This window comes from Dipodomys merriami, unplaced genomic scaffold (assembly GCF_024711535.1).
Source record: "Dipodomys merriami isolate MVZ:Mamm:240054 unplaced genomic scaffold, mDipMer1.0.p SCAF_6, whole genome shotgun sequence".
NCBI lineage: Eukaryota > Metazoa > Chordata > Mammalia > Rodentia > Heteromyidae > Dipodomys > Dipodomys merriami.
The window spans coordinates 1776510-1799000 of record NW_027206179.1 but is presented as its reverse complement, the minus strand read 5'-3'; the positions used below and the strand labels follow the sequence as shown (position 1 = coordinate 1799000).

The 22491-nt window shown below is 55.2% G+C and overlaps 2 protein-coding genes across 5 annotated transcripts in view; both read right to left on the bottom strand.

Moving 5' to 3' along the window:
* The window catches only part of Olfm2 (olfactomedin 2), a 54863-nt gene extending 54533 nt beyond the window's left edge, over positions 1 to 330 (bottom strand). Inside the window, exon 1 of the mRNA XM_070002320.1 lies at positions 243 to 330. Within this exon, the coding sequence (XP_069858421.1) occupies positions 243 to 326 (84 nt within the window). The 5' untranslated portion in view covers positions 327 to 330. The remainder of the gene's footprint in view (positions 1 to 242) is intronic.
* Positions 331 to 8520: 8190 nt separating this feature from the next.
* Col5a3 (collagen type V alpha 3 chain) overlaps positions 8521 to 22491 on the bottom strand; it is a 44259-nt gene continuing 30288 nt past the window's right edge. For all 4 annotated transcript variants that reach the window (XM_070002310.1, XM_070002312.1, XM_070002311.1 and 1 more), the window contains 26 exons: positions 21926 to 22033; positions 21719 to 21826; positions 21580 to 21633; positions 20967 to 21020; positions 19702 to 19809; positions 19565 to 19618; positions 18676 to 18729; positions 18529 to 18582; positions 18352 to 18405; positions 17952 to 18059; positions 17002 to 17055; positions 16760 to 16813; positions 16492 to 16545; positions 16338 to 16391; positions 15900 to 16007; positions 15736 to 15789; positions 14933 to 14986; positions 14430 to 14537; positions 13822 to 13875; positions 13706 to 13741; positions 12486 to 12539; positions 12052 to 12247; positions 11862 to 11974; positions 10635 to 10703; positions 8796 to 9035; positions 8521 to 8709 (listed from right to left, as the gene is read on the bottom strand). In XM_070002310.1, the coding sequence (XP_069858411.1) occupies positions 8563 to 8709; positions 8796 to 9035; positions 10635 to 10703; positions 11862 to 11974; positions 12052 to 12247; positions 12486 to 12539; positions 13706 to 13741; positions 13822 to 13875; positions 14430 to 14537; positions 14933 to 14986; positions 15736 to 15789; positions 15900 to 16007; positions 16338 to 16391; positions 16492 to 16545; positions 16760 to 16813; positions 17002 to 17055; positions 17952 to 18059; positions 18352 to 18405; positions 18529 to 18582; positions 18676 to 18729; positions 19565 to 19618; positions 19702 to 19809; positions 20967 to 21020; positions 21580 to 21633; positions 21719 to 21826; positions 21926 to 22033 (2205 nt within the window). In that variant the 3' untranslated portion in view covers positions 8521 to 8562. The remainder of the gene's footprint in view (positions 8710 to 8795; positions 9036 to 10634; positions 10704 to 11861; positions 11975 to 12051; positions 12248 to 12485; positions 12540 to 13705; positions 13742 to 13821; positions 13876 to 14429; positions 14538 to 14932; positions 14987 to 15735; positions 15790 to 15899; positions 16008 to 16337; positions 16392 to 16491; positions 16546 to 16759; positions 16814 to 17001; positions 17056 to 17951; positions 18060 to 18351; positions 18406 to 18528; positions 18583 to 18675; positions 18730 to 19564; positions 19619 to 19701; positions 19810 to 20966; positions 21021 to 21579; positions 21634 to 21718; positions 21827 to 21925; positions 22034 to 22491) is intronic.

Here is a 22491-nt window from a genome sequence, read left to right as displayed (position 1 = left end):
CCTCCCCACCCAGAACACCCAGGGGTCCTGGCGTCTCCCCGTCCCATCCTCTCAGCTGGGGGGCGCGCCCGCCCCACCCCCAACTCCACGGCGGAGCTCCCGCCCCTCCCCCGCCGCGACCCCCGCCCCGCGCCCCGCTCGGCCCCGGGAGGGTGGGGTGGGGGGAGCCCCTCGCCCATCCGGGGCCCTCCCCCGCGCCCCCCGCGCCCCCCGCGGCCGCACCTGCCCGCGGGGAGCCCTACCTGTGCGGCCAGGCCCGGGCTCAGCAGCAGCAGCAGCAGCAGCGGCAGCGGCGGCGGCGGCGGCGGCGGCGGCGGCGGCCCCATGACGCCGCCCCCCGCCCGGCCTGGGCGCGCGGGACCGGCCGGGGCGACCCTGCACCCCGCAGCCCCCCGCGCCGCGCGCCCGCCCGCCCGCCCGCCCGCCGCCCCGCGCGCCCCGCGCCCGCGCGCGCGCCCAGCCTTTGTGGCGGGCTCCGCCCCCCGCCCCGCCCCCCGCGGGGCTGCGGGAGGGGGAGGGGGAGGGGCCACGCCCCGGCCGGGGGAGGGGCTGTCACGTGTCCCTCCCCCCATTCCATTCTCCAACCCCCCCTCCTTCCCTTCTCAGCCAGAGTTGGGGGGGGATGGATGAGGGAGGGGGCGGGGAGGGGGAGGAGGAGGAGGAGAAGCCGCAATCACCCAAAGGGAGAAAGCCTCCGGATCTCCCCTCCCTTGACAGAACTCCGGGGAAACTGAGGCAGGGGCTGTGACATGGAATTGGGGCCGGGGGGGGAGGAAGAAGAAGAGGGAAGGGGGGCGACACCGAGACAAGAGGCTCAGGAGGGTGTGTACATGGGGAGGGGCCCAGCCTCCCACAGGGTGTGGTGGTCTGTCCACTCTCCCTGGGGTGCATCTCCCCAAGGCCTCCTCCCACACTGCGCCGGAATGGTACCCCCAACACTTCTGGAACAGCGCCCTCCCCTCCCAACTCCTGACAAGCCAGACCCCCAAGGAAGTAAAAATATAAGCCGGGCACCGGTGGCTCACACCTGTCATCCTAGCTATTCAGGAGACTGAGATCAGAGGACGGTGGTTCGAAGCCAGCCTGGGCAGGAAAGTCCGTGAGGCAATGAGCCACCATGAAAACTGGAAGTGGCGATGTGGCTCAAGTGGTAGAGTGCTCCCCTTGAGCACAAAGAGGCTCAGGGACAGCGCCCAGGCCCTGAGTTCAATCTTCAATCAGTGAAAAAAGAAGAAGAAAGAGAAAGAGGGGCTGGGAAGGTGGCTCAGTGGTAGAGCGCTTGCCTTGCGTGTGTGAGGCCTGGGTTCCATTCCTCAGCACCACATAAGCAAAAAGAAAAAAGCCGGAAGTTATGCTGTGGCTCAAGCAGTAGAGCGCTAGCCTTGAGCTGAAGAGCTGAGAGACAGCGCCCAGGCCCAGAGTTCAGCCCCATGACCAACGAGACAGAGAGAGAGAGAGAGAGAGAGAGAGAGAGAGAGAGAGAGAGAGAGAGAGAGAGAATCCTCACAAACCCCTTCAGTGGTTGTCCCATTCACCTTGGCTTCCTGAAGCCCCTTGGTGGAATTTTTTTGGGGGGAGGGGTTAAAATATTAGGTAGGTGAAGAACGCTGCCATATTTTAGACTCCTTGGTGCTAGGCAGAGGTCACCTTACTGATAATTTTATCAGGCCAAAGAGGACTAATGGGTATGGGAAGATCCCAGCTTTGACTCTACTTGGCCATGTGACCTTAGTTAGCCAAAGCAGTTTCCATCTTTATTTATTTATTTATTTATTTTTATCAGTCCTGGGGCTTGAACTCAGGGCCCGGGCACTGTCCCTGAGCTTCTTTGGCTCAAAGCTAGCACTCTACCACTTGAGCCACAATGCCACTTCTGGCTTTTCCTGTGTATGTGGTACTGAGGAATCGAACCCAGGGCTTCATGAGTGCAAAGCAATCACTCTACCACTAAGCCACATTCCCAGCCCCAGGTTTCCATCTTAAAGCACCTGCTCCCTTCCTATCATCTCCCACGGATGGACAGGAGCATCAATGACTTGGTCTCTGGAGTGAATTGTCACAGACAGAGAGGTGGACAACACCGGCCAGGGATCTGTGGTCCCAAGACACAATCAGAGCCTGGGAAGCCACCCTCAGCCCCTCCTCCATCCACCTCCTTTTCCCAAACAGGAAAACAGAGCTTGGTCCTGGCTGGAGGAATTGATGGCACCTGCATGGTTTGGACCCAAGTGTGGACACTCTTGAAAGGTTGGTATTTCAGGACCTTGAACAGGGTCCTCCCTGAGCTCTGATGCTGGAGAACATCACTTCCTCCCATGGCCAAGGTACATGGCCTGGGTTATGTGGCTGAGCCAAATTCGGTCCCTTTGGTTCTAAGAGGAAATTGACCTTTCTTCTCTATTTCCTTTCTCTTATGGGGGGAGAGGGGGACGGAGATGGCTTCTGCAAACTACATTTCCCAGGCGCCTTTGTTGTCATGCAAACTACATTTCCCAAGCTCCCTTGCAGCTTGGGTGGCTCAGCCAATGAGAGATCTGGGAGAAGATTGGGGGGTGGGAAGAAAGGCTAAAGCAGAATACTGGGGCGGAGGGGAACCACCCTACGGTTGCCACCAGGTCCGGCCATCCAATCTTCTATTACACTGGATGCATAAGAAGTTCCCGGATGTCATAGTCTATTTTTGTTCTTGTTGTTGCTATAACACAATGCTAGAGGCCGGATAGTTTTCAAAGACGAGAAGTTTGTGTATTTCACTGTTCTAGAGGTTCTGCAGGAGTCTGGCAGGATGGATGGCATCGCAATGGCGGGCGTGTGTGCAGAGAGTAGATGTGGTCAATTAGGAAGCCCGAACAACGTGGTGGCCAAGCTCTTGTTTTTCTCTTTTCCCTTTTAGTGGTACTGAGGTTTGAACTCAGGGCCTCACACTCGCTAAGGAGGAGCTGTCTCTACCACGAAGCCACGCCCCTAATGCAGAACCACACCCGTTTCAGGACACGCCCCAGGATTGAGCCACGCCCCAACACGAAGCCACGCCCACGACACTTGGCCACACCCACCCCGTCCACGCCCCTCGTGCTGCACCCTTCCCTTTCCATTAAGCCACGCCTCCTGGCCTTCTCCCTTTGGTCCTATTCAAATAGTCTCCCACTGACCTGGAATGCAATCTTACTTGTACCTCCCGAGTATCTGGGATGGCAGATGTCTGTCTCCGCCCCGTTTTATTGAGTAAAATCAGGTCATGATACTTTCCCCCCCCCTACCCCAGGCTATCCTTGACCCTCCTTCTTCCTGATCTCCACTTCCCAAATAACTGGGATTACAGGCATGAGCTCCTGTGTCCGGCAAAGCTTGCTGGTTTTTAGAACAACACACGGTTTTATTTGGTGGGAACTCGCCAGACTCCCATGAAAATAACCAATGATCCCATTCAACCACAGCACCCCGCCTCTGACACCCCCCACATACACCCCAACCTAATCACCCCCATCTTTTAGAGGTTACCAGAGTGAGGCCCAAGCCAAGCTTCTAGCAGAGGCATCTTTGGGGCATGGAAGCATCTGGTATTGATTCTGGGCTCCCACAGCCAAACTCTTGATTGAGATGTGGCTGGAATGTTCCTTCCCTTCCCTTCCCTCCTCTGCCTGGTGAGAACCTTCTTATTCACTCAACCTTAATACCCCAGGCTCAGCTATGACTAAGTACTCAGCACTCCCCTCCCAACCACCCTGGGAACAGGCTATAATAGCAAACCCCTTACTGAGCCAGGCCACACTCCACACTGGGCTAAATCCTCTCAATCAGCTTTGCTGTTCCACAGAGCCGAGTGTGGTGGTGCACACCTGTAATGCCAGCACTTGAGAGGTAGAGGAATAGGATCATGAGTTCAAGGCCCGTGTGAGCTAATTCAAAGACCTTATCTCAAAAACAAAATACATATAAAAGGGCTGAGTGGTTGGCTGAATTGATAGATCATTTGCCTCACATACTTAAGCCCCAACATTCTATCCCCAGCACTAAAGAAATAATAATTTTAAAGAAGTAATCCTACCTACTCAGGAGGCTGAGAGGATCCTGGTTCAAAGCCAGCCTGGGCAGGAAAATCTGTGAGACTCTTCTCTCCAATAAACCACTAGAAAACCAGAAGTGGTGCTGTGGCTCAAGGGGTAGAGTGCTCTCCTTAAGCTAGAGAGCTGAGGGACAGCACCCAGGCCCAGAGTTGAAGCCCATGACTGACAAAGAAAAGAAAGAGTAGGGGGTGTAGTAGCATATGACTGTAGTCTCTGCACAGTTGCACATAGGGACAAAGGAAGATGAGAAAGGTCACATTCAGCCTGAGTTCCTTAATGAGACCCTTTCTCTGTCTCTCTTTCTCTCTCTCTCACACACACACATACACAATAGAATAACAAAATAGAATAAAAATCTTAAGGCACAGAGAGGCTCAGTATCCTGCCCAGGGTCACTCAGCACTGAAGAGCAGACATGGGTCTGAAATCCAGTTCGCCCTGTGTGTATGCAGTGTACCCACTGACACCTGGCTGTCCCCAGGATCCTGCTCGCCAGAGCCAGCCCTGGGGCTGGTGGACATGCGCAGACCGTGAGGGTCCAGGCAAGCCGCCTGCAGCAGGGACCCCCCATTTCTCAGATGGGCATTGCAGGGTGGAGGTGGGGCTTGCAGATCCGAGCCGGCCAGCCTGACTCTAGATGCCAGGCAGCTACCCAGCAGGGCTGACTCCAATGGCCTGCCCACCCCAAGGCCCACAGTCCCCTGTCTGTCCCCGGAACCAACATCACGGTCCTGCCCCCTCCCCCCCCCCCCCCCCCGTGTGGGTGACCCAGTTATGCGATGGGAGCCTGGCCTCGGGTGACCCCAGGAGCACATGCAATCTAACACCCAGACACAATGGGGTCACGAGGCCAGCCAAGGACACCGCAGATGATGTCCTGGCCCCGAAGCCTGCAGAAGTAGCAACCCAGGGATGACTTCTCCAGAGAAACACCCAAACAAGCGCTCACAAATCCAGCTGTCCGCCCGCACACAGCCCCAGCGCCCACAGCAGCATCCTCGGACACAAAAGTACAGGACGTGCACAACACGCACGCAGTCACACAGCAGCACCCCTTCTGGCTCTTTCTGAGTCGTTTATTGGAGATCGGAGTCTCACAGACTTTTCTGCCCAGGCTGGATTTGAACCATGATCCTCAGATCTCAGCCTCCTGAGTAGCTAGGATGACAGGCGTGAGCTGCCAGTGCCCAGTTCTATGAGACTCCTTTTTTTTTTTTAATTGGTGGTGGTCATGAGGCTTGAACTCTGGGCCTGGGCGCTGTCCCTCAGCTCCTCAGCTCAAGGCAAGCGCTCTACCCCTTGAGCCACAGCGCCACTTCTGGTTTTCTGGTGGTTTACTGGAGATCAGAGTCTCACGGACTTTCCTGCCCAGGCTGGCAAGGCCTTGAGTTCAAGCCCCAACACGGGCCCAACCATAAGTCCATCAACAAACAAACCAGGCCGAAAGCTCACACGTCCGTCCACACACCAGCCTAGGGAGATGCTTTGTAGACAGCACAACCACACACCCACAATTTGTTGCGATCACACCGCCCCTCCCACCGCCCCCCCCTTGCAGGCAGAGTCCCATGCTCAGAGCCTGGGGGGGGGGCGGTCCCCACTGTGACACACCAGACATCGTGGGAACTGGACTGAGAAGCGGGTGCAGAGGCTGCAGTGACTCAGGAGGCCTGGGGAAGGGGGGAGGGCGGGGGTGGGGGGAAGACGGGAGGGCAGGAGAGGGGAGCGGCGGGCAGGCCTCCAGCACATGTGTTTCTCATTGCGGGCCTGGGAATTGAGGCCGGAGCTGGCGGGACAAGAAGACCTAGCAAAGCTGCAGCTGGGCCAAGGCAGGAAGGAGCTGGGTCTTCACACCGAGGTTAGGCAGCCGGAAATTGGCTCAGCACCAGGACAGCTCCCAGTGCTGAGCCAGAACAGGCTGGTGCCAATTTCAACTCCCGCAGAAGCCCCGGGAAGCATTTCATAGGAGAGGAAAGGCGAGGCTCAGAGAGGTGAAGCTACTTATTTAGAGTCACGCAGCGGGGAAGTAGTAGGGCTGTCATTCACCCCTTTAGGTCTCTGTGCAGCCCTGACCCCGCCCTGACCCCGCCTCCCCCCCTCCATAGATGACAGCGAACTCACCCCTTGTGTTCCACAAGTGGAAGCTGAGAGCTCAGGAAATGGATTTGTGTGCCTATGTGAAACACAGACCCCACCACCACCACCACACACACCCAGCCAGGGATGGTAGCACCTGCCTGTAATCCCAGCACTCAGGCAGCTAAGATCAGAGAATAGAATTCAAGGCCAGCCTGGGCTGCAATTTTGAAACTGGGTTTTCAGAAACTAAAAATCAACACATAAATCCTGGGCTGGGAAGGTGGCTTCATGGTAGAGCGCTAGCCTTGAGGAACAAAAAGCTCAGGGGCAGAGCCCAGAACCCGAGTTCAAGCCCCAGGACTGGAAAAAAATAAAATAAAATAAAATAAAAATCCGAAAACAGCTGGCTTACACCTGCAATCCTAGCTAGTCAGGAGGCTTGAGATCTGAGGATCACAGTTCAAAGACAGCTTGGGCACAAACTGCCCAGACAACTCTTATTGCCAGTGAACCACCAGAAAAGCCAGAAATGGAGCTGTGGCTCAAGTGGTAGAGTGCCAGCCATGAGCAAAAAAGCCTCACACATACACACACACACACTTAGAATGAGGTTCTGTGGGCCCTCAGTTCACATATGCAAGTGTGTGTGTGTGTGTGTGTGTGTGTGTGTGTGTGTGACAACCATCTCTGTACAGGGCCACAGTGATCTCCTGTCTAGATGCCTGCCCCGCCCCCCCCCCCAGCTGAGAATACTGGGTGTCAGTAATGTTTCAGGAAGCAGGAGTGGGTGTGATTAATTATGGCTGCTGAATATGCAAATCAGCTGGGGGCTTTCCCAGTGTGCTGGCAGGAAGACTTCACGGATGCAGGAAGTGGAGCTGGGCCACATAGAATGGCCTTCTGACACCTCTTTCAATTAACCTTTAATTTACAAGGTTGCATTTCTCACTCATTACCAAGTGTTGGTTTCATGCACCCTCCTCATTAAGATATACGTTAACGGTCCCTGCCCTCCCGAATGACCGCAGTGGCGTGGGTTGAAATGGGCAAACCCAAGACTGGTAGATCTGCATTCAAATCCTACACTGGAGCCAGGTGCCGGGCACACGCCTGTCATCCCAGCTATTCAGGAGGCTGAGATCGGAGGATCTTGGTTCAAAGCCAGCCCAGGTAGGAAAAGTCCATGAGACTTTTTTTTTTTCTTTCTGGTTGTGGGGCTTGAACTTTGGGCCTGGGCGCTGTCCCTCAGCTCTTCAGCTCAAGGCACATGCTCTACCATTTGAGCCACAGCGCCACTTCCGGGTTTTTGGTGGTTTATTGGAGATAAGTGTCTCAGGGACTTTTCCTGCCCAGGCTGGCTTTGAACCTTGATCCTCGGGATCTCAGCCTCCTGAGTAGCTAAGATGACAGGCATGATCTACTGGCGAAGACTGTTTTGGCCATGCTGTGGAATCCAGACCCTCATGGAGTTAACCATCGTCCAGAGGGTCCTGGTATAGTTGGATTCCCAAGAAACTCACCTCATTCATTCATATAGGTGTTCCCTTCAGGTGAGATAACAATCCAGAGTGTGTGTGTGTGTGTGTGTGTGTGTGTGTGTGTGTGTGTAGGGAATAATAGCAGACAAAAGACAGAATCACAGTCCATTGATTTATTCTCACACTGGAGATAGGAATTCTCCCTTGGGAGGGGAGAATGATGGGGGAGGAGGAGAGGGGGAGGGGGCCATGCTGGAAATTTCTCCTGCCATCTCCTCCCCACCCCCCCATCTCCCTCCCCTCCCCCTCAGCCTTCTCTAGGGAAGAAGCAGATTAAATATAACCACAGGAGAGGTTGTTACCACACACACACACACACACACACAACAACAACAACAAGTCCCAGGGATAAATAGGGCAGCACCTTTGAAGGATCCTGATCTATGGCCGCCATCTTGGTCCCCACACTACCTGGTGGCAGCCAGAGAGGCCTGGGGGGAGGGGGAAAGTGCCACACAGCTCATGGGGGGGGGCGCGTGAAGGGGAGGGTCTCTGGGAGCAGAAGGGGGGGAACATCCAGTGCTTAACTATAGCAAAAGGTAGCACCAAAGGGTTGGCAGCCTGGGAGGGTGGGCACAGGCATGGGGGGGAGTGGGGAGGAGGAGTTCATCAGCTCTGAGTTTGAAGCTCGTTTTTTGGGGGGGTGCTAGGGAAGGGGTGGATAAGGTTACAGAGGAGGAAGAGGCAGAGCACAGTGAAGCCCCCCCCCCACCTTGGGGAACCCAGAGAACTCCCTCCCTCAGGCTGGCAGGGAGAAGACACCCACAGAAACCCATCTTCAAGACCCAGAGTCCCAGAAGCTAATAAATATGGCGCCTTCAGAGCCACAGCACGGAATCCGTCGCGTTACTTCTTTCCTACCCCCGGCCCCAAGACCTTCAGCTGCTGAAGCACACGGGCCCAAGTTCAAAGCCGAATTTCTGGTTGGTCTGACCAAGGTCCGTGGCGGCCACATCCCACAGAGGCAGGAAACCCACTCGAGAAGAGCTGAGCTCCAACACGGTCCTGGCCTGCCCCTTCCGGAGCTGATGGTCAGAAAGACACACAGGACGTGAGTTCAAGGCTGAGGGGGCAGGGGGAGCCCTCCCCCACCCTTCACCCACCCCCTTACTCGGCAGCCATCATGGGGAATTCTGATGGTAGCCGCAGCTGTCTGATTGAAGGACAGCTGCTCCCCATTGGTCCCCAAGAAGCGGAGGGAGCGGTGGTGGTCACCCGTCGCTTCATCCAACCAGGCGACTGAGTTCTGGCACATGTAGGTAAAGCGTTGGTGAGCCGTGGCACTCAGAAGTTTCAGGAAAGTCAACTGTACCACGTTTACCGGGGCTCCATCGGCGTCCACATACGAGAACTATGGGGGGACATCAGGGAGGGAAGGGGGTGTGTGTGCCATGGGTCCCATGTTTTGTGAGCAAGCCAGCTCCTGGCATCTGCCTGGTGGCACATCTGTCACCCTTGCCATGTTCCCACCACAGACTAGAGACGCATCTGCCCCTCACCACCACCACCCCTGCTCATCTTGGCCATTCGGTCCAACATAGATAGGATTTTTGGTGTGTGCATGTGTGCTGATCTGGGGCTTGAACTCAGGGCCTGCACACTGTTCCCTTGAGCTGTTTTGGGCTCAAAGCTAGCCCTCTACCCCTTGAGCCACAGCTCCACTTTTTGCTTTTTTTGGAGGGGGTGGTTCACTGGAGATAAGAGTCTCATAGATTTTCCTGCCCAGGCTGTCTTGGAACCATGAACCTCAGATCTCAGCTAGGATTACAGGTGTGAGTCACCAGTGCCAGGCTGGTAGGTTAATTCTTTTTTTGGGGGGGGAGGGTCCAGTCGTGGGGCCTGAACTCTGGGCCTGGACGCTGTCCCTCAGCTCTTCAGCTCAAGGCTAGCGCTCTACCACTTGAGCCACAGTGTGCCACTTCCAGCTTTTTTCTTTTTGCTTACGTGGTGCTGAGTAATCGAACCCAGGGCCTCATGCATGCAAGGCAAGCACTCTACCACTGAGCCACCTTCCCAGCCCTATAATTATATGGATATAACTGTATTTTGCATAGTCTGGCTTAAAATAAGATAGATTTAAAATATAACTAACTGGCTTGAGGGCTGGGAAGGTGGCTCAGTGGTAGAGTGCTTGCCTCGCATGCATGAGGCCCTGGATTCAATTCCTCAGCACCACATAAACAGAAAAAGCCAGAAGTGGGCGCTGTGGCTCAAGTGGTAGAGCAATCTTAAGCTGAAGAGCTGAGGGACAGCGCCCAGGCCCAGAGTTCAAGCCCCACGACCGACCAAAAAAATATATATGTGTATTTTTTTTTGAGCTATCTGGCTGAGTAACACATTTTTGTTGTTGTTTCTTTCTGATTTTCTTTTCCTCTTCTCCTTTGGAGACAGGGTCTCACTATGCAACCCTGAGGATTATAGTTCAAAGCCAGCTCAGGCAAGAAAGTCCACAAGACTCATAGCTTCGATAAATCATCAAAAAAAGTAGCACTGTGGCTCAAATGGTAGAGCACTAGCCTTGAGCAAAAAAACTCAGGGACAGTGCCCTTGAGTTCAAACCCCAGGGCCACACACACACACACACACACACACACACACACACATTTCCTTCTTGACTGTGAGCCTTTGCTTAGGCTGTTGTTTCTGTCTGGAGCAGGTTTCCTTGCTCACCCAACTTTGACTCCAGAGGAGCCGGGACCTCCAGTAGGAAGCCTTTAGCTGCTTCTAGCTCTCCTTGTGGATTTCTGCCGCCTCTGCCCTTCCCATGCCAGCCTGAGTGCAGTGTGGGCCGAACAGGCACCTGCCGCAGGCACGCCTCTATGCGCCCCCTCCCCGCCTCCAGCCTGCGGCAGAGGGGGGTCTGTCCCCTCTCTCTCCTCCCCCCAATCCTATCACTAGTCCCCACCCATGGTCAAGCCACCCCCACGTCAGCCTCTCTCTTGTAACCCACCTTCTTCCCTCGCCGGAAGGTGCTATACCAGTTTCCAGGCTTCTCCTTGGACCAGGAGGCCAGTTTCACCTGGAGGAAGAATGGGAGGACGCGTGACTGCCCAGGTGTCCCTGCTCTGGTCCTGGGAGTGTGCTCCGCAGGTGCACGAGGCCCGCCCCCAAGCCGCCCTCAACCAACGATTGGCAGAGCGGGTGGAGGAATACCCAACAACCTTGCCACGCCCCCGAGGCAGCCCTCAACCAATGACTGGTACAGCTTGTGAATGAATCCCCACCCCCTGGCCCCGCCCCCAGGCAGCGCTCAACCAATGACTGGTGGAGTTTGTGAATGAATTTCCCCCCCCCACTACCTGGCCCCACCCCAAGGCATCCCTCAACCAATGACTGATGGAACTTGTGAATGAGTTCCCCCACCCAACTCTGGCCCCGCCCCCAGGCAGCCCTCAACCAATGACTGGTGGAACTTGTGAATGAATCCCCAACTCCCTGGCCCGCCCCCGGGCAGTCTTCAACCAATGACTGGTGGAGTTTGTGAATGAATTTCCCCAACTACCTGGCCCCACCACCAGGCATCCCTCAACCAATGACTGGTGGAACTTGTGAATGAATCCCCAACTCCCTGGCCCCGCCCCCAGGCAGTCCTCAACCAATGACTGGTGGAGTTTGTGAATGAATTCCCCCCCCAACTACCTGGCCCCGCCCCCAGGCAGCCCTCAACCAATGACTGGTGGAACTTGTGAATGAATCCCCAGCTCCCTGGCCCCGCTCCCAGGCAGCCCTCAACCAATGACTGGTGGAACTTGTGAATGAATCCCCAGCTCCCTGGCCCCGCCCCCAGGCAGCCCTCAACCAATGACTGGTGGAGTTTGTGAATGAATTTCCCCCCCAACTCCCTGGCCCCGCCCCCGGGCAGTCCTCAACCAATGACTGGTGGAACTTGTGAATGCCAGCTCCCTGGCCCCGCCCCCAAGTGGGAGGCCTTTCAGATGCCTGCTCGGCATTTTCACCCAGGTAGTTCCCGGGCGGGACTGAGGTCTGGGCCATCCTGGGGGCCCCCCTTCCCCTCCCGAGGGCTGGAGCTGCTTCTTGGGGCCTCATGCTAGCATGCATGCCCCAGCCCTCTCCTGGAGAGCTCCACGACCCTCGTGGAGGAAAGGTAAGACTCCACCCGAGGCCAGGTGTGCAGCGGGCGGGGAGGGCAGGGCGGGGCACGGTTCCCGTCACTCACGGTCTCGAACTTCTTGTCGGGATAGAGGCAGGTCTCCCCTCCCGCCGTGAAGTTGCAGAAAACGCGGAAGGCGTCCCGCGCGCAGCCCTGATTGGGGTCAATCCAGTACTCCCCTGCGGCAGAGCCCCGAGTGAGCCCAGAAGGTGAGCGCAGACGCCCCTGCCGCCCCCTCGGCCGCCCGGACGCTCACCGTCGGGCAGGTGCGGGTGCTGGCGGTGGAGCTCGTGGCACATCAGGCCTGGGCGCTCGGCCGTGCCCGGCGGGCGCTGCAGCTGCGCCACCTCCAGGCTCAGGGAGTTGAGCGAAGCCAGCACCTCCTCCAGGCCGCTCTCCGGGAAGCCCAGGGCGGCACGGCGAAGACGCCTGAGCGGCTCCGCAGGGGGACCCTGCACCAAGGCAGGGATGAGGGGAGATGGAGAGGGAGCAAGGCAGAGCAGGGGGAGACAGACGCGTGGAGATGGGAAAAGAAGACAGAAGAAAAGGTGTGAAGACCCAGGTAGGTCAAAGCCTCTGTAAATATCACCCCCAAATTGCTACACACACCCCTTGTCACCCCCCTGTACATCTGGCTGAGCTGTAGGGTACCGAATGAAAACATTCCAAATCTCTGCTTTAGAAACTTACTGGAGGTCCAGGAGGACCTGCAGGCCCAGTGTCTCCGCGGGGACCAGAGGAACCCTGAAGGGAGAAAAAACAAGTCACATTGTGATGAACTCTTGTTTGTGAAGAGCATTTCCCTGCCAGCACACACACACACACACACACACACACACACACACACACACACACACACACACCTCCAGGAAGGACTCAAGAGGTTCAGTGCTGGGCACAAGATGCTTATTTTCAAGGAGGTGCTGGTGTCTCACGTCTGTAATCCCAGATACTCAGGAGGCTGAGATCTGTGAATCATGATTCAGGGCCAGCCAGGGTAGAAAAGCCCAGGAGACTCTGATCTCCAATTAAGTACCAAAATGCCAGAAGATCCTTGAGCAAAAAAAGCTAAGGACCAGGGACTGGGAAGGTGGCTCAGTGGTAGAGTGCTTGCCTCTCATGCATGAGGCCCTGGGTTCAATTCCTCAGCACCACATAAGCAGAAAAAGCCAGAAGTGGCGCTGTGGCTCAAGTGGTAGAGCGCTAGCCTTGAGCTGAGGAGCTGAGGGACAGCGCCCAGGCCCAGAGTTCAAGCCCACAACCGACAGGAAAACACACACACACACACACACACACACACACACACACACACACAAAGCTAAGGACCAGTGCCCAAGTCCAAGGTCTGAGTCCAAGTCCCATTACAGGCACACACACACACACACACACACACACACACGATGTACAATTTCTTGCCAACATGTCAGATGTCCCAAATCACCATCTTCCTGTGTTTGGCAAGTTATTAGTCACTTGGCAGAGCTGTTTTCTTTCTTAGTTTATAAAATAATGGTACATCCATCAGACAATTTATGACAGCTTAGATTCAATAAAATACCATGTCACGCGTTGAATAAATATTTGTCTGTGGGAAAGCCAGTTTGAGACGGTGCCATTTCTTTTTCTTCGGCGTTAATTTTGTTTTGGCAGAATTGGGTTTGAACTCATGGGCCTCGCCATTGCTAGGCAGGTACTCTACCCTGGCGGGCCCACAGCAAGAAGTTGGGCCACGCCCCTAAACGGCAAGCCACGCCTACGCCACGCCCTCCCCTGGCCACACCTCCAGCGAATAAATACTGGTGAATGTATGGAGGCTTGAATGAGTAATGGAGGAATGCAGAGGGCAAAGGTGAATCTGGTGAAATGGGGGGGGGGGGAGGAATGGCAAAGCCAAGGGCACAGCTACTCACCGGGGAACCCTTGGAGCCTTTCTGTCCCAGAGGGCCCTGCAGGGTAGAGACAGAGAACGCTGGGGTCTTGTCCTGGTTCACCACCATGATCCCACCCCACAAATCTCCATACTTACTGCCACACCTGGGGCCCCAGGATGGCCCAAAGAGCCAATAGGTCCGGGGGAACCCTGGAGAAGAGACATCAGGGTCACGATTAGGAGGATGCACCCCATTCCCCAGCTACATTCCTCCTCGCACATCTTCAGTTCCCTCAAAAGCAGACCCCAAACCTTAAACAAGCTTCCAGTTCCCCTATAGACACCTCCCTAAACTCCACCTTGTGTGTGTGTGTGTGTGTGTGTGTGTGTGTGTGTGTGTGCACTTCAGAATTGGGGCTTGAACTCAGGGCCTGGCCATCATTCCCGGGCTTTTATTTGGCTCAAGGCTAGCCCTCTACCACTTGAGCCACAGCTCCACTTCTAACTTTTTGTTGTTTAATTGGAAATAAGAGTCTCATGGACTTTTCCCGCCTGGACTGGCTTTGAACCATGGTCTTCAGATCTCAGTCTCCTGAGTAGCTAGGATTACAGGCGTGAGCCACCAGCACCCGGCCCAAATGCCAACTTTTAAGTTCTGGGACAGGTGTTATTTATTTCCCCTCACACACACAACTCCCATCATTCCCGACCCAGCTTTCCCAGGTGGCGCATACCCATAGTCCCCGCCCTCCCTCCCCACTCACGGGGTCTCCCTGGGGGCCTGGAGGGCCCTGCACGCCAGGCAATCCACGGTCCCCCTTCTCACCAGCCTCCCCAGGAGGACCAATTAAGCCAATCAATCCAATATGGCCCTAGAGGGAAAAGAGGCATGGAAGGGAAGGTAGGGAATGTGAAGAACATAGATCTATTTGGTCGGTGGTGGGGCTTGAACTCTGGGCCTGGGCGCTGTCTCTCAGCTCTTCAGCTGAAAGCTAACACTCTACCACTTGAGCCACAGCGCCACTTCCGGTTTTCTGGTGGTTCATTGGAGATAAGAGTCTCCTGGACTTTCCTGCCCGGGCTGGCTTTGAACTGTGATCCTCAGATCTCAGCCTCCTGAGTAGCTAGGATGACAGGGTGAGCCACCGGTGCCTGGCTAGTGCAGACATATTTTTCTCTTTGACTCTTGGGAGTAAGGTGTTTGAGAGCAGAGGGCACCTCACTCTCTCAGCCCCCTGGCCAGGTAAGAGAGAGGTGGAGGTCTTACCTTTTCCCCTTTGGGGCCCAAGTCTCCCTTCAGCCCTGGGAGGCCAGGAGGTCCCTGTGAACAGGCAAGAATCAGTTTGGGGTTCTCAGTGTGAAGCTACCCTCATTTCAGATGGGAGGGACGAGGAGGAATGATGAGGGTTGGTTGGAAGATGGCCAATGAGTATAGTCAGTGGCCAAGTTCAGCGTGTGTAGTCAGTTGTAGACCATTAAGAGGGATAGAACATTAAGATGCTGGGTAGAGTAGTTCACACCTGTAATCTCAGTGCTAGGGAAGCTGAGGCAGAATGATCTGGAGCTCAAGGCCAGCCACGACCCTGACTCAAAACAAAAACAGGCAGTGGGTGTGGCTTCACAGTGGGTGTGGCTTGTTAAAGGGGCGTGGCTTGGCAGTATGGGTGTGGTTCTGCGGTGGGGCGTGGCTCTGTGGCAGGGGGCGTGGCCCCATAGTTAGGAATGTAGCTCAGCTGTCAAGCACACACTAGGTCTCAGTTCCATCCCCAAGCACAACAGAAAAGCAATGCAAAGATGGAGAGTGCCTGTGGGCAGTCAGTGTAGACACTGGACACGGTGGCTCATGCGTATAATTCTAGCTATATGGAGGCTGAGATTGGGAGGATCATGATTTCAGGCCAAGCTAGATAGAAAAGTCTGCCAAGAGTCCATCACCACCGAAGGAATCTGGGCCAGGTGGGACACACCTGGCATCTAAGCAATGACAGGAAACGTAAAAGTAGGTGGATCGCTGTCCAGGCAGGAGCCCAGGCAGAAAGTGGGACCCTCATGAACAAAGAAGTCTCTTACCAGAGGACCTGGAGGGCCCATCAGCCCCGGGGATCCCAGGAGGCCTGGTTCACCCTAGGACCAAACAAAAGCAGGGTAGGCTCTTCCCAGCTAGCACCACCGAGTCAGCTCTACCCAGCTGTGACCTCCCTCCCTCCCCACATTCCCAACGCCCCCCCACTCACCACAGGGCCAGGAATTCCTGGAAGACCCTCAGGCCCAACACGTCCAGGGGGCCCACGAGCCCCCACTGGGCCTGTCCGTCCTGGGGGTCCGTCAGAGCCAGGGTCTCCCTGAAATGAACAGAGACAAAGGAGGGGAAAGAGAGTCACCGGGAACCAACGGTGACCGGTGGCTCACGCCTGTCATCCTAGCTACACAGGAGGCTGAGAGCTGAGGATCGCTGTTCAAGGCCAGCCCAGACAGGAGAGTCAAGGAGATGCTTATCTCTAATGAACCACCCGAAAACCAGAAGTGGTGCTGTGGATCAAAGTAGGAGCCTTGAGCAAAAGAGCTCAGGGACAGCGCCCAGGCCCTGAGTTCAAGCCCCACGACTGACTCAAAACAAAGTCATAATGCTGCCCCAGCTAAGGACCTCCCCAGGGTATTGGGGGGAGTCTCACCTTGGCACCTCTCTCCCCTTCTCTTCCTTCTGGACCCATGCGGCCGGGAGGCCCCTGAGGAGGGAGAAGGGGCTGAGTGTGAGGCTGTGGGCTGAAGGGCACATCTCTGGGGACAGGGACCCCCCCCTCCACCAGGATTGTGGGCACCACTCACCCTTTTGCCCGGGGAACCCCGAGCACCAGGTTCCCCAGAAGCTCCTGGTGGCCCCTGGGAAGAAAGGGCAGAGGGCTGAGGGGGACTGCACCAAAGCCATGGTACCCCAGACACCACCCTGGCACCATCACCCTGCTTGCCCCCCCCCCAGAAGCTACACACTTTCAGGGGTTCCCCCCCCTGAGGAGGTAAATGCAGGGTACTGTCAGCCCATCCTTCTGGGTCTCATGTATCCACCATCAACCCCACTCCCCACTCCCCCACTCACCGGTCCCCCGACATCTCCAACATCTCCTTTCTCCCCAGGAGGGCCATCAGCACCCTAACAGGATTTTGAGAAGGAAGAGATAGCATTGGGGGGGAAAGGTGTACCCCGTGAGAATTGGGGAAAGTGAGGGCTATCTGCTCCACACCTTGCTCAGGTCTGGGGAGGGAGACATGGTGTGGGTGGGGTGGGGTGGGGACAGAATTAGGGGGCACACTGGGTGGTGGGGGAGGGGCCACCCTCACCGGAACTCCAGGATCTCCTGGGGGCCCCAGATCTCCGGGGAGCCCTGTGGGGCCCTGAAAGACAAAGGATTCATAAATCACATCACTGGGTTAGCAAGAGGTCACTGAGTTATTCTATTCTTAGTATTAATAATAATTAATTAATTAATTAATTTGGTTGTAAGGGCTTGAACTTAGGGACTGGGCGCTGTCCCTCAGCTCTTCAGCTCAAGGCGAGCGCTCTACCACTTGAGCCACAGCGCCACTTCCTGTTTTCTGGTGGTTTATTGGGGATAAGAGTCTCACAGCCTTTCCTGCCCGAGGTGGCTTTGAACCGTGATCCTCAGATCTCAGCCTCCTGAGTAGCTAGGATGACAGGCGTGAGCCACCGGCGCCCGGCCCTGCACCCCAAGCTCTACCAAGAGACAAGCAGACCTCAACCTGCACATCGTCCAGCAGGGACCAGCCTTGACCTTGACCTTCCAACAAGATGAGAATGATGCCGTTTGAAATTGCCTTTTACCCCATAGCAACCGTGGCTCATGTCACTCACGCATTCATTCATTGCTTCATTCACTCACTCATTCACTGGCCCACTCATTTCAGAGCTTCATGCTTCCACCTACTCATGTACTGCTTCATTCATTCATCCACACATTCGTTTGATTCATGCCTCCACTCGTGCATTCATTGCTTCATTCACCTGCTTATTCATTCATTGGCCCATTCATCCATTCATTGCTTCAGTCTTCCACTTATTCATTGCTTCGTTCGCCCATTCGTTCCCTGCCTCATTCATCCGCTCCTTTGTTCTTTGACTCATCCATCGACCCCTTCATTCATTCTTTCCTTCCCAGCTTTACTCTTTCACCATCTACTCGCTCAGCCCTGTTGTTCACAGGATCACTAAATCCGAGAAAGGACTGCTAGCTGGAAGTGTACCCCGATCTTTACTGCGCCCCCAGACTCACCATGCTGCCTTTAGAGCCATCTTCTCCAGGTGGCCCTTTCTTGCCTGGGGCTCCAGCAGCCCCCGATGGGCCTGAGTCCCCCTTCTCGCCAACTTCACCTTTGGGTCCCTTGCAGAGACAGAAGTCAGAGGTTAGAGATCAGAGGTCAGAGTGACCTGGCTTCTACAGGAATAAGCTGGTATCAGGCTGGGCTAGGGCTTTTCTGGGATCGGGGGTCAGAGTTGCTTAAGGCAACACAGGGTCAGCGGTCAGAGAACAGCTGGGACTGAAGTCTGGGGCCCAGCTGGTCCAGGTGCCCCGAGCCATGCCCTCGCACAATGCTCAACCTGCACAGCCCTATACCTCCGAGTCACCCAACATGCCAGGGGATTAGGGGTTTCCATATTGAATAGAGACTCACTGGAATGCCTGGAGATCCAGGGAGGCCTGGGTCTCCAGCCTCGCCCGGCTCACCCTGTGGAGGGCAAAGAGAGATCAGGAAGAGAGACAAGGCAGACGAGGAAAAGGCTCGTCGGTACAGACACCCCAATATTGGCAGGTTTGACCCCCATTTTCCCTCCCTCTGCCCTTGTCTCACCTTCTCTCCCACGGAGCCTGGCTGGCCAAGTCCTCCTGGGAGCCCGGGTGGGCCCTGGGATAGGCAAGAAGGCCAGGTAAGAGGGGGGAAGTTTGCAGTCCCTTCCCTCCCCTTTGAGCCATCCTGCCCCCCCTCCAGACTGCTTACCTCAGATCCACTGGGGCCATGAGGACCCCGAGGGCCAGGAGCCCCATTGGGACCCTGTGAGAAGATACAGTGTTACCCATGACTCCCCAGAATTGCAGTGTACAACCTGTACCTGCTGTCCACGGGGGCCCCTCTGGGCAATCTAGGGACTTTCAGCTAGATAACCAGAAATAGCAGGACACCGGGAGCTCACACCTGTCATTCCAGCCATTCAGGAGGCTGAAACTGGTTTTCTGGCCGTTTATTGGAGATAAGAGTCTCACGGGCTTTCCTGCCTGGGCTGGCTTTGAACCGTGATCCTCAGATCTCAGCTCCCTGAGTAGCTAGGATTACAGCATGAGCCACTGGCGCCCAGCCCAAGTCCACAAGACTCTTACCTCCAATGAACCAACAACAAAAAAAAAAAAAAAAAAAAACTAGAAGTGGCACTGTGTCTCAAGTGGTAGAGCACTGGCCTTGAACCGAAGAGCTGAGGGACAGTGCCCAGGCCCAGAGTTCAAGCCCCACGACCCACAAAAAGAAAAAGCTCAGGGAGTGCACCCGGCCCTAAATTCAAGCCCCAGTATCAGCACAAAAAAAAAAAAAAAAAGATGCTGGGAAGGTGGCTCAGTGGTAGAGTGCTTGCCTAGCATGCATGAAGCCCTGGGTTCCATTCCTCAGCACCACATACACGGAAAAAGCATGTGGGTCAAGTGGTTGAGTGCTAGCCTTGAGCAAAAGAAGCTCACACACTGCCCAGGCCCTGAGTTCAAGATCCAGGACTGGCCAAAAACAAAACTAAACTAAAAGACCCCCAAAACTAAAAGACCCCTTATAAATGAACCTCGGAAGGGATGGAAAGGTTGCTTTCCCGCCCCCCCCTCCCTGCTCCTTTCCTGGGAATCCGTACCATGGATCCTACATCTCCGACCTCCCCTTTCTCTCCAGGAGGGCCTGGAAGTCCCTGTGGAACAAAGAAGCAAATATGGGGTCCAGGGTGTGGGGAAATCAGAATGGCCACCTATCCCCCAAAACTCAGACACTCACCTGCAAGCCTTGAGGGCCGATCACACCCACAAAGCCCCTGACTCCTTCATTTCCCTTCTGCCCAAAGAGGCCTGGGGGTCCCCGGCGTCCCTGAGCCCCGTCAGCCCCCTGGACAAGGGCAGAGAGGAGTTGAGGGTCCAATCAAACAATGGTCAAAGGTATGGACTGAGGTGAAGGGTTGGGATTTTGTTTGGTTAGGAGTTGGGGTTCTGGTAAAAGTCAGGGTTAAGGAATGTAATTGGGAGTTCAGAGGAGAGATGAGATGGGGATTGATAGAACAGTTTGGGGGATCAGGTTATGGCCATGAGAAGGGTTTGTATGAGGTTAGAAAGGATTAAGATCAGGCTTAAGGTTTGGATCTGCTATGGCTTAAATGTGACTCTCAAAGGTTCATGTGTTGGGCCAGGCACTTGTAGCTCATGCCTGTAATTCCTGCCACTCAGGAGGCTGAGATGTGAGGATCTCGGTTCAAAGCCAGCCTGAGCAGGAAAAGTCCATGAGACTCTTCTCTCCAATGAACCACCAGAAAACCAGAAGTGGAGTTGTGACCCAAAGAGCACTAGCCCTGAGCAAAAGAGCTCAGGGACAGGCCCTAAGCCCTGAGTTCAAGCCTATGACCGACAAAAAGAAAAAAAGTACAACAGAGACCTGAGCTGGCAGGCTTGCATGGACCTCACCATAGCATTAGAAAATGAAGGCAAGGCTAGGTGCCAGTGGCTCATGCCTGTCATCCTAGCTACTCAGGAGACTGAGATCTGAGGATCATGGTTCAAAGCCAGCCTGGGCAGGAAAGTCCGTGAGACTCTTATCTCCAATAAACCACTAGAAAAACAGAAGTGGTGCTGTGGCTCAAGTGGTAGAGCGCTAGCCTTGAGCTGAAGAGCTGAGGGACAGCGCCCAGGCCCAGAGTTCAAGCCCCAGGACCAAGAAAGAAAGAAAGAAAGAAAGAAAGAAAGAAAGAAAGAAAGAAAGAAAGAAAGAAAGAAAGAAAGAAAGAAAGAAAGAAAGAAAGAAAGAAAGAAAGAAAGAAAGAAAGAAAGAAAGAAAGAAAGAAAGAAAATGAAGGCAAGGCTAGACTCTAAGCCAAAGTTCAAGTTAAGGTTTGGGTTGGGGACTAGGCCAGGGTTTGATTCAGTGGCAGATGTGAAGAGGTTTGAGGAAATTGGGGAGAGGCACCATGGAAAGGAGACCAAAGTTGGGATTGATTCAGTCATGGGGAGAAATGTTCTCTCTCCCCACTGAGGATCCAAAGCAAGGAGACTCACCGGGGGGCCTGGGTGTCCCACAGGACCCCGAATTCCTACTGGTCCAGGTGGGCCCTAGGGGAAAGGACAGAATAGAAAATTCCCTTAGTGCAGGGCACCGGTGGCTCATGCCTGTCATCCTAGCTACTTAGGATGCAGAGATTTGAGGATCCTGGTTCAAAGCCAGCCCGGGCAGGAAAGCCCATGAGACTCTTATCTCCAATGAACCACCAGAAAACTGGAAGTGGTGCTGTGGTTCTAGTGGTAGAGCGCTCACCTTGAGCTGGAGAACTAAGGGACAGCACTCAGTCTCCTCCCCTAAAAAAAGATTCCCTTACCTACCAGGTGTGGTGGTGCACCCCTGTAATCCCAGCAATCAGGAGGCTGAGATCTGAGGATCACAGATCGATCGAAGCCAGCCCAGGCTGAAAAGTCTGTGAGACTCTTATCTCCAATTATCCTCCCAAAAGCTGAAAGTGGTGCTGTGGCTCAAATGGTAGAGCACCAGCCTTACTCATGCCCAGAGATCAAGCCTCCCCCATGCCTCCCCCTCCCACACAAATACTCAGCAAGACAAACATCCCCAGCCCATCTGGACATTTATTACTGGGGTCCCCCCCTCCGCATAACTCACTGCATCACCCTTGTCTCCTTTGCTCCCTTTGTGGCCAGGGGCCCCCACTTCTCCCTAGGGAAGAAAGAAGGAAGGGAGGATGGAGCCCCTCCCCCCGTCCCCTCCCCCCAGATCCCCCCCTTGTCTGCCAGCCCCTCACCTTGTCCCCTTCCTCTCCAGAAGGCCCGGCAGCTCCAGGGGGTCCCTGGAGCCCCAGGGGTCCTGGCACCCCGTCTTTGCCAGTGGGGCCAGGGGATCCACGTTCTCCCTGATGGGGGAGCAATAAAAAGGGGGTGTTAGGGCCGAAAGGCATTTGCGGGAGCCAAGACCCTAAGGTGCTGAGGGATGGGATGGGCAGCACACTTACCGGGGACCCCTTCTCTCCTACCGGACCCATCGGGCCTTCACCTCCACTTTGGCCAGGAAGCCCAATGCCTCCAGATGGGCCCACAGGACCCCGCTCACCAGGGGAGCCCTGAAAACGGGGGTGGAGAGAGAAATGACACACTTGTAGTGGCTTTGCTTTGTGTCAGTTTCCTCCTCCTCCTCCTTCTTCTTCCTCTGTCCTGGGGCTTGAACTCAGGGCCTGGGCATCGTCCCTGAGCTTCTTTTGCTCAAGGCTCTACCACTTAAGCCACAGCGCCACTTCTATGTTTTTCTGAGTAGTTCATTAGAGATAAGAGTCTCACAGACTTTCCTCGGCCCAGCTGGCTTCGAACTGTGATCTTCAGATCTCAGCCTCCTGAGTGGCTAGGATGACAGCTGAGAACCACTGGCACCCAGCTTGTGTTGATTTTTAATCGAGAGACCCAGCCAGGCACTGGTGGCTCAAAGTGAGCGCTCTTCCACTTGAGCCACAGCTCCACTTCTGGTTTTCTGGTGGTTCATTGGAAATAAGAGTCTCATAGACCTTCCTGCCCCAGCTGGCTTTGA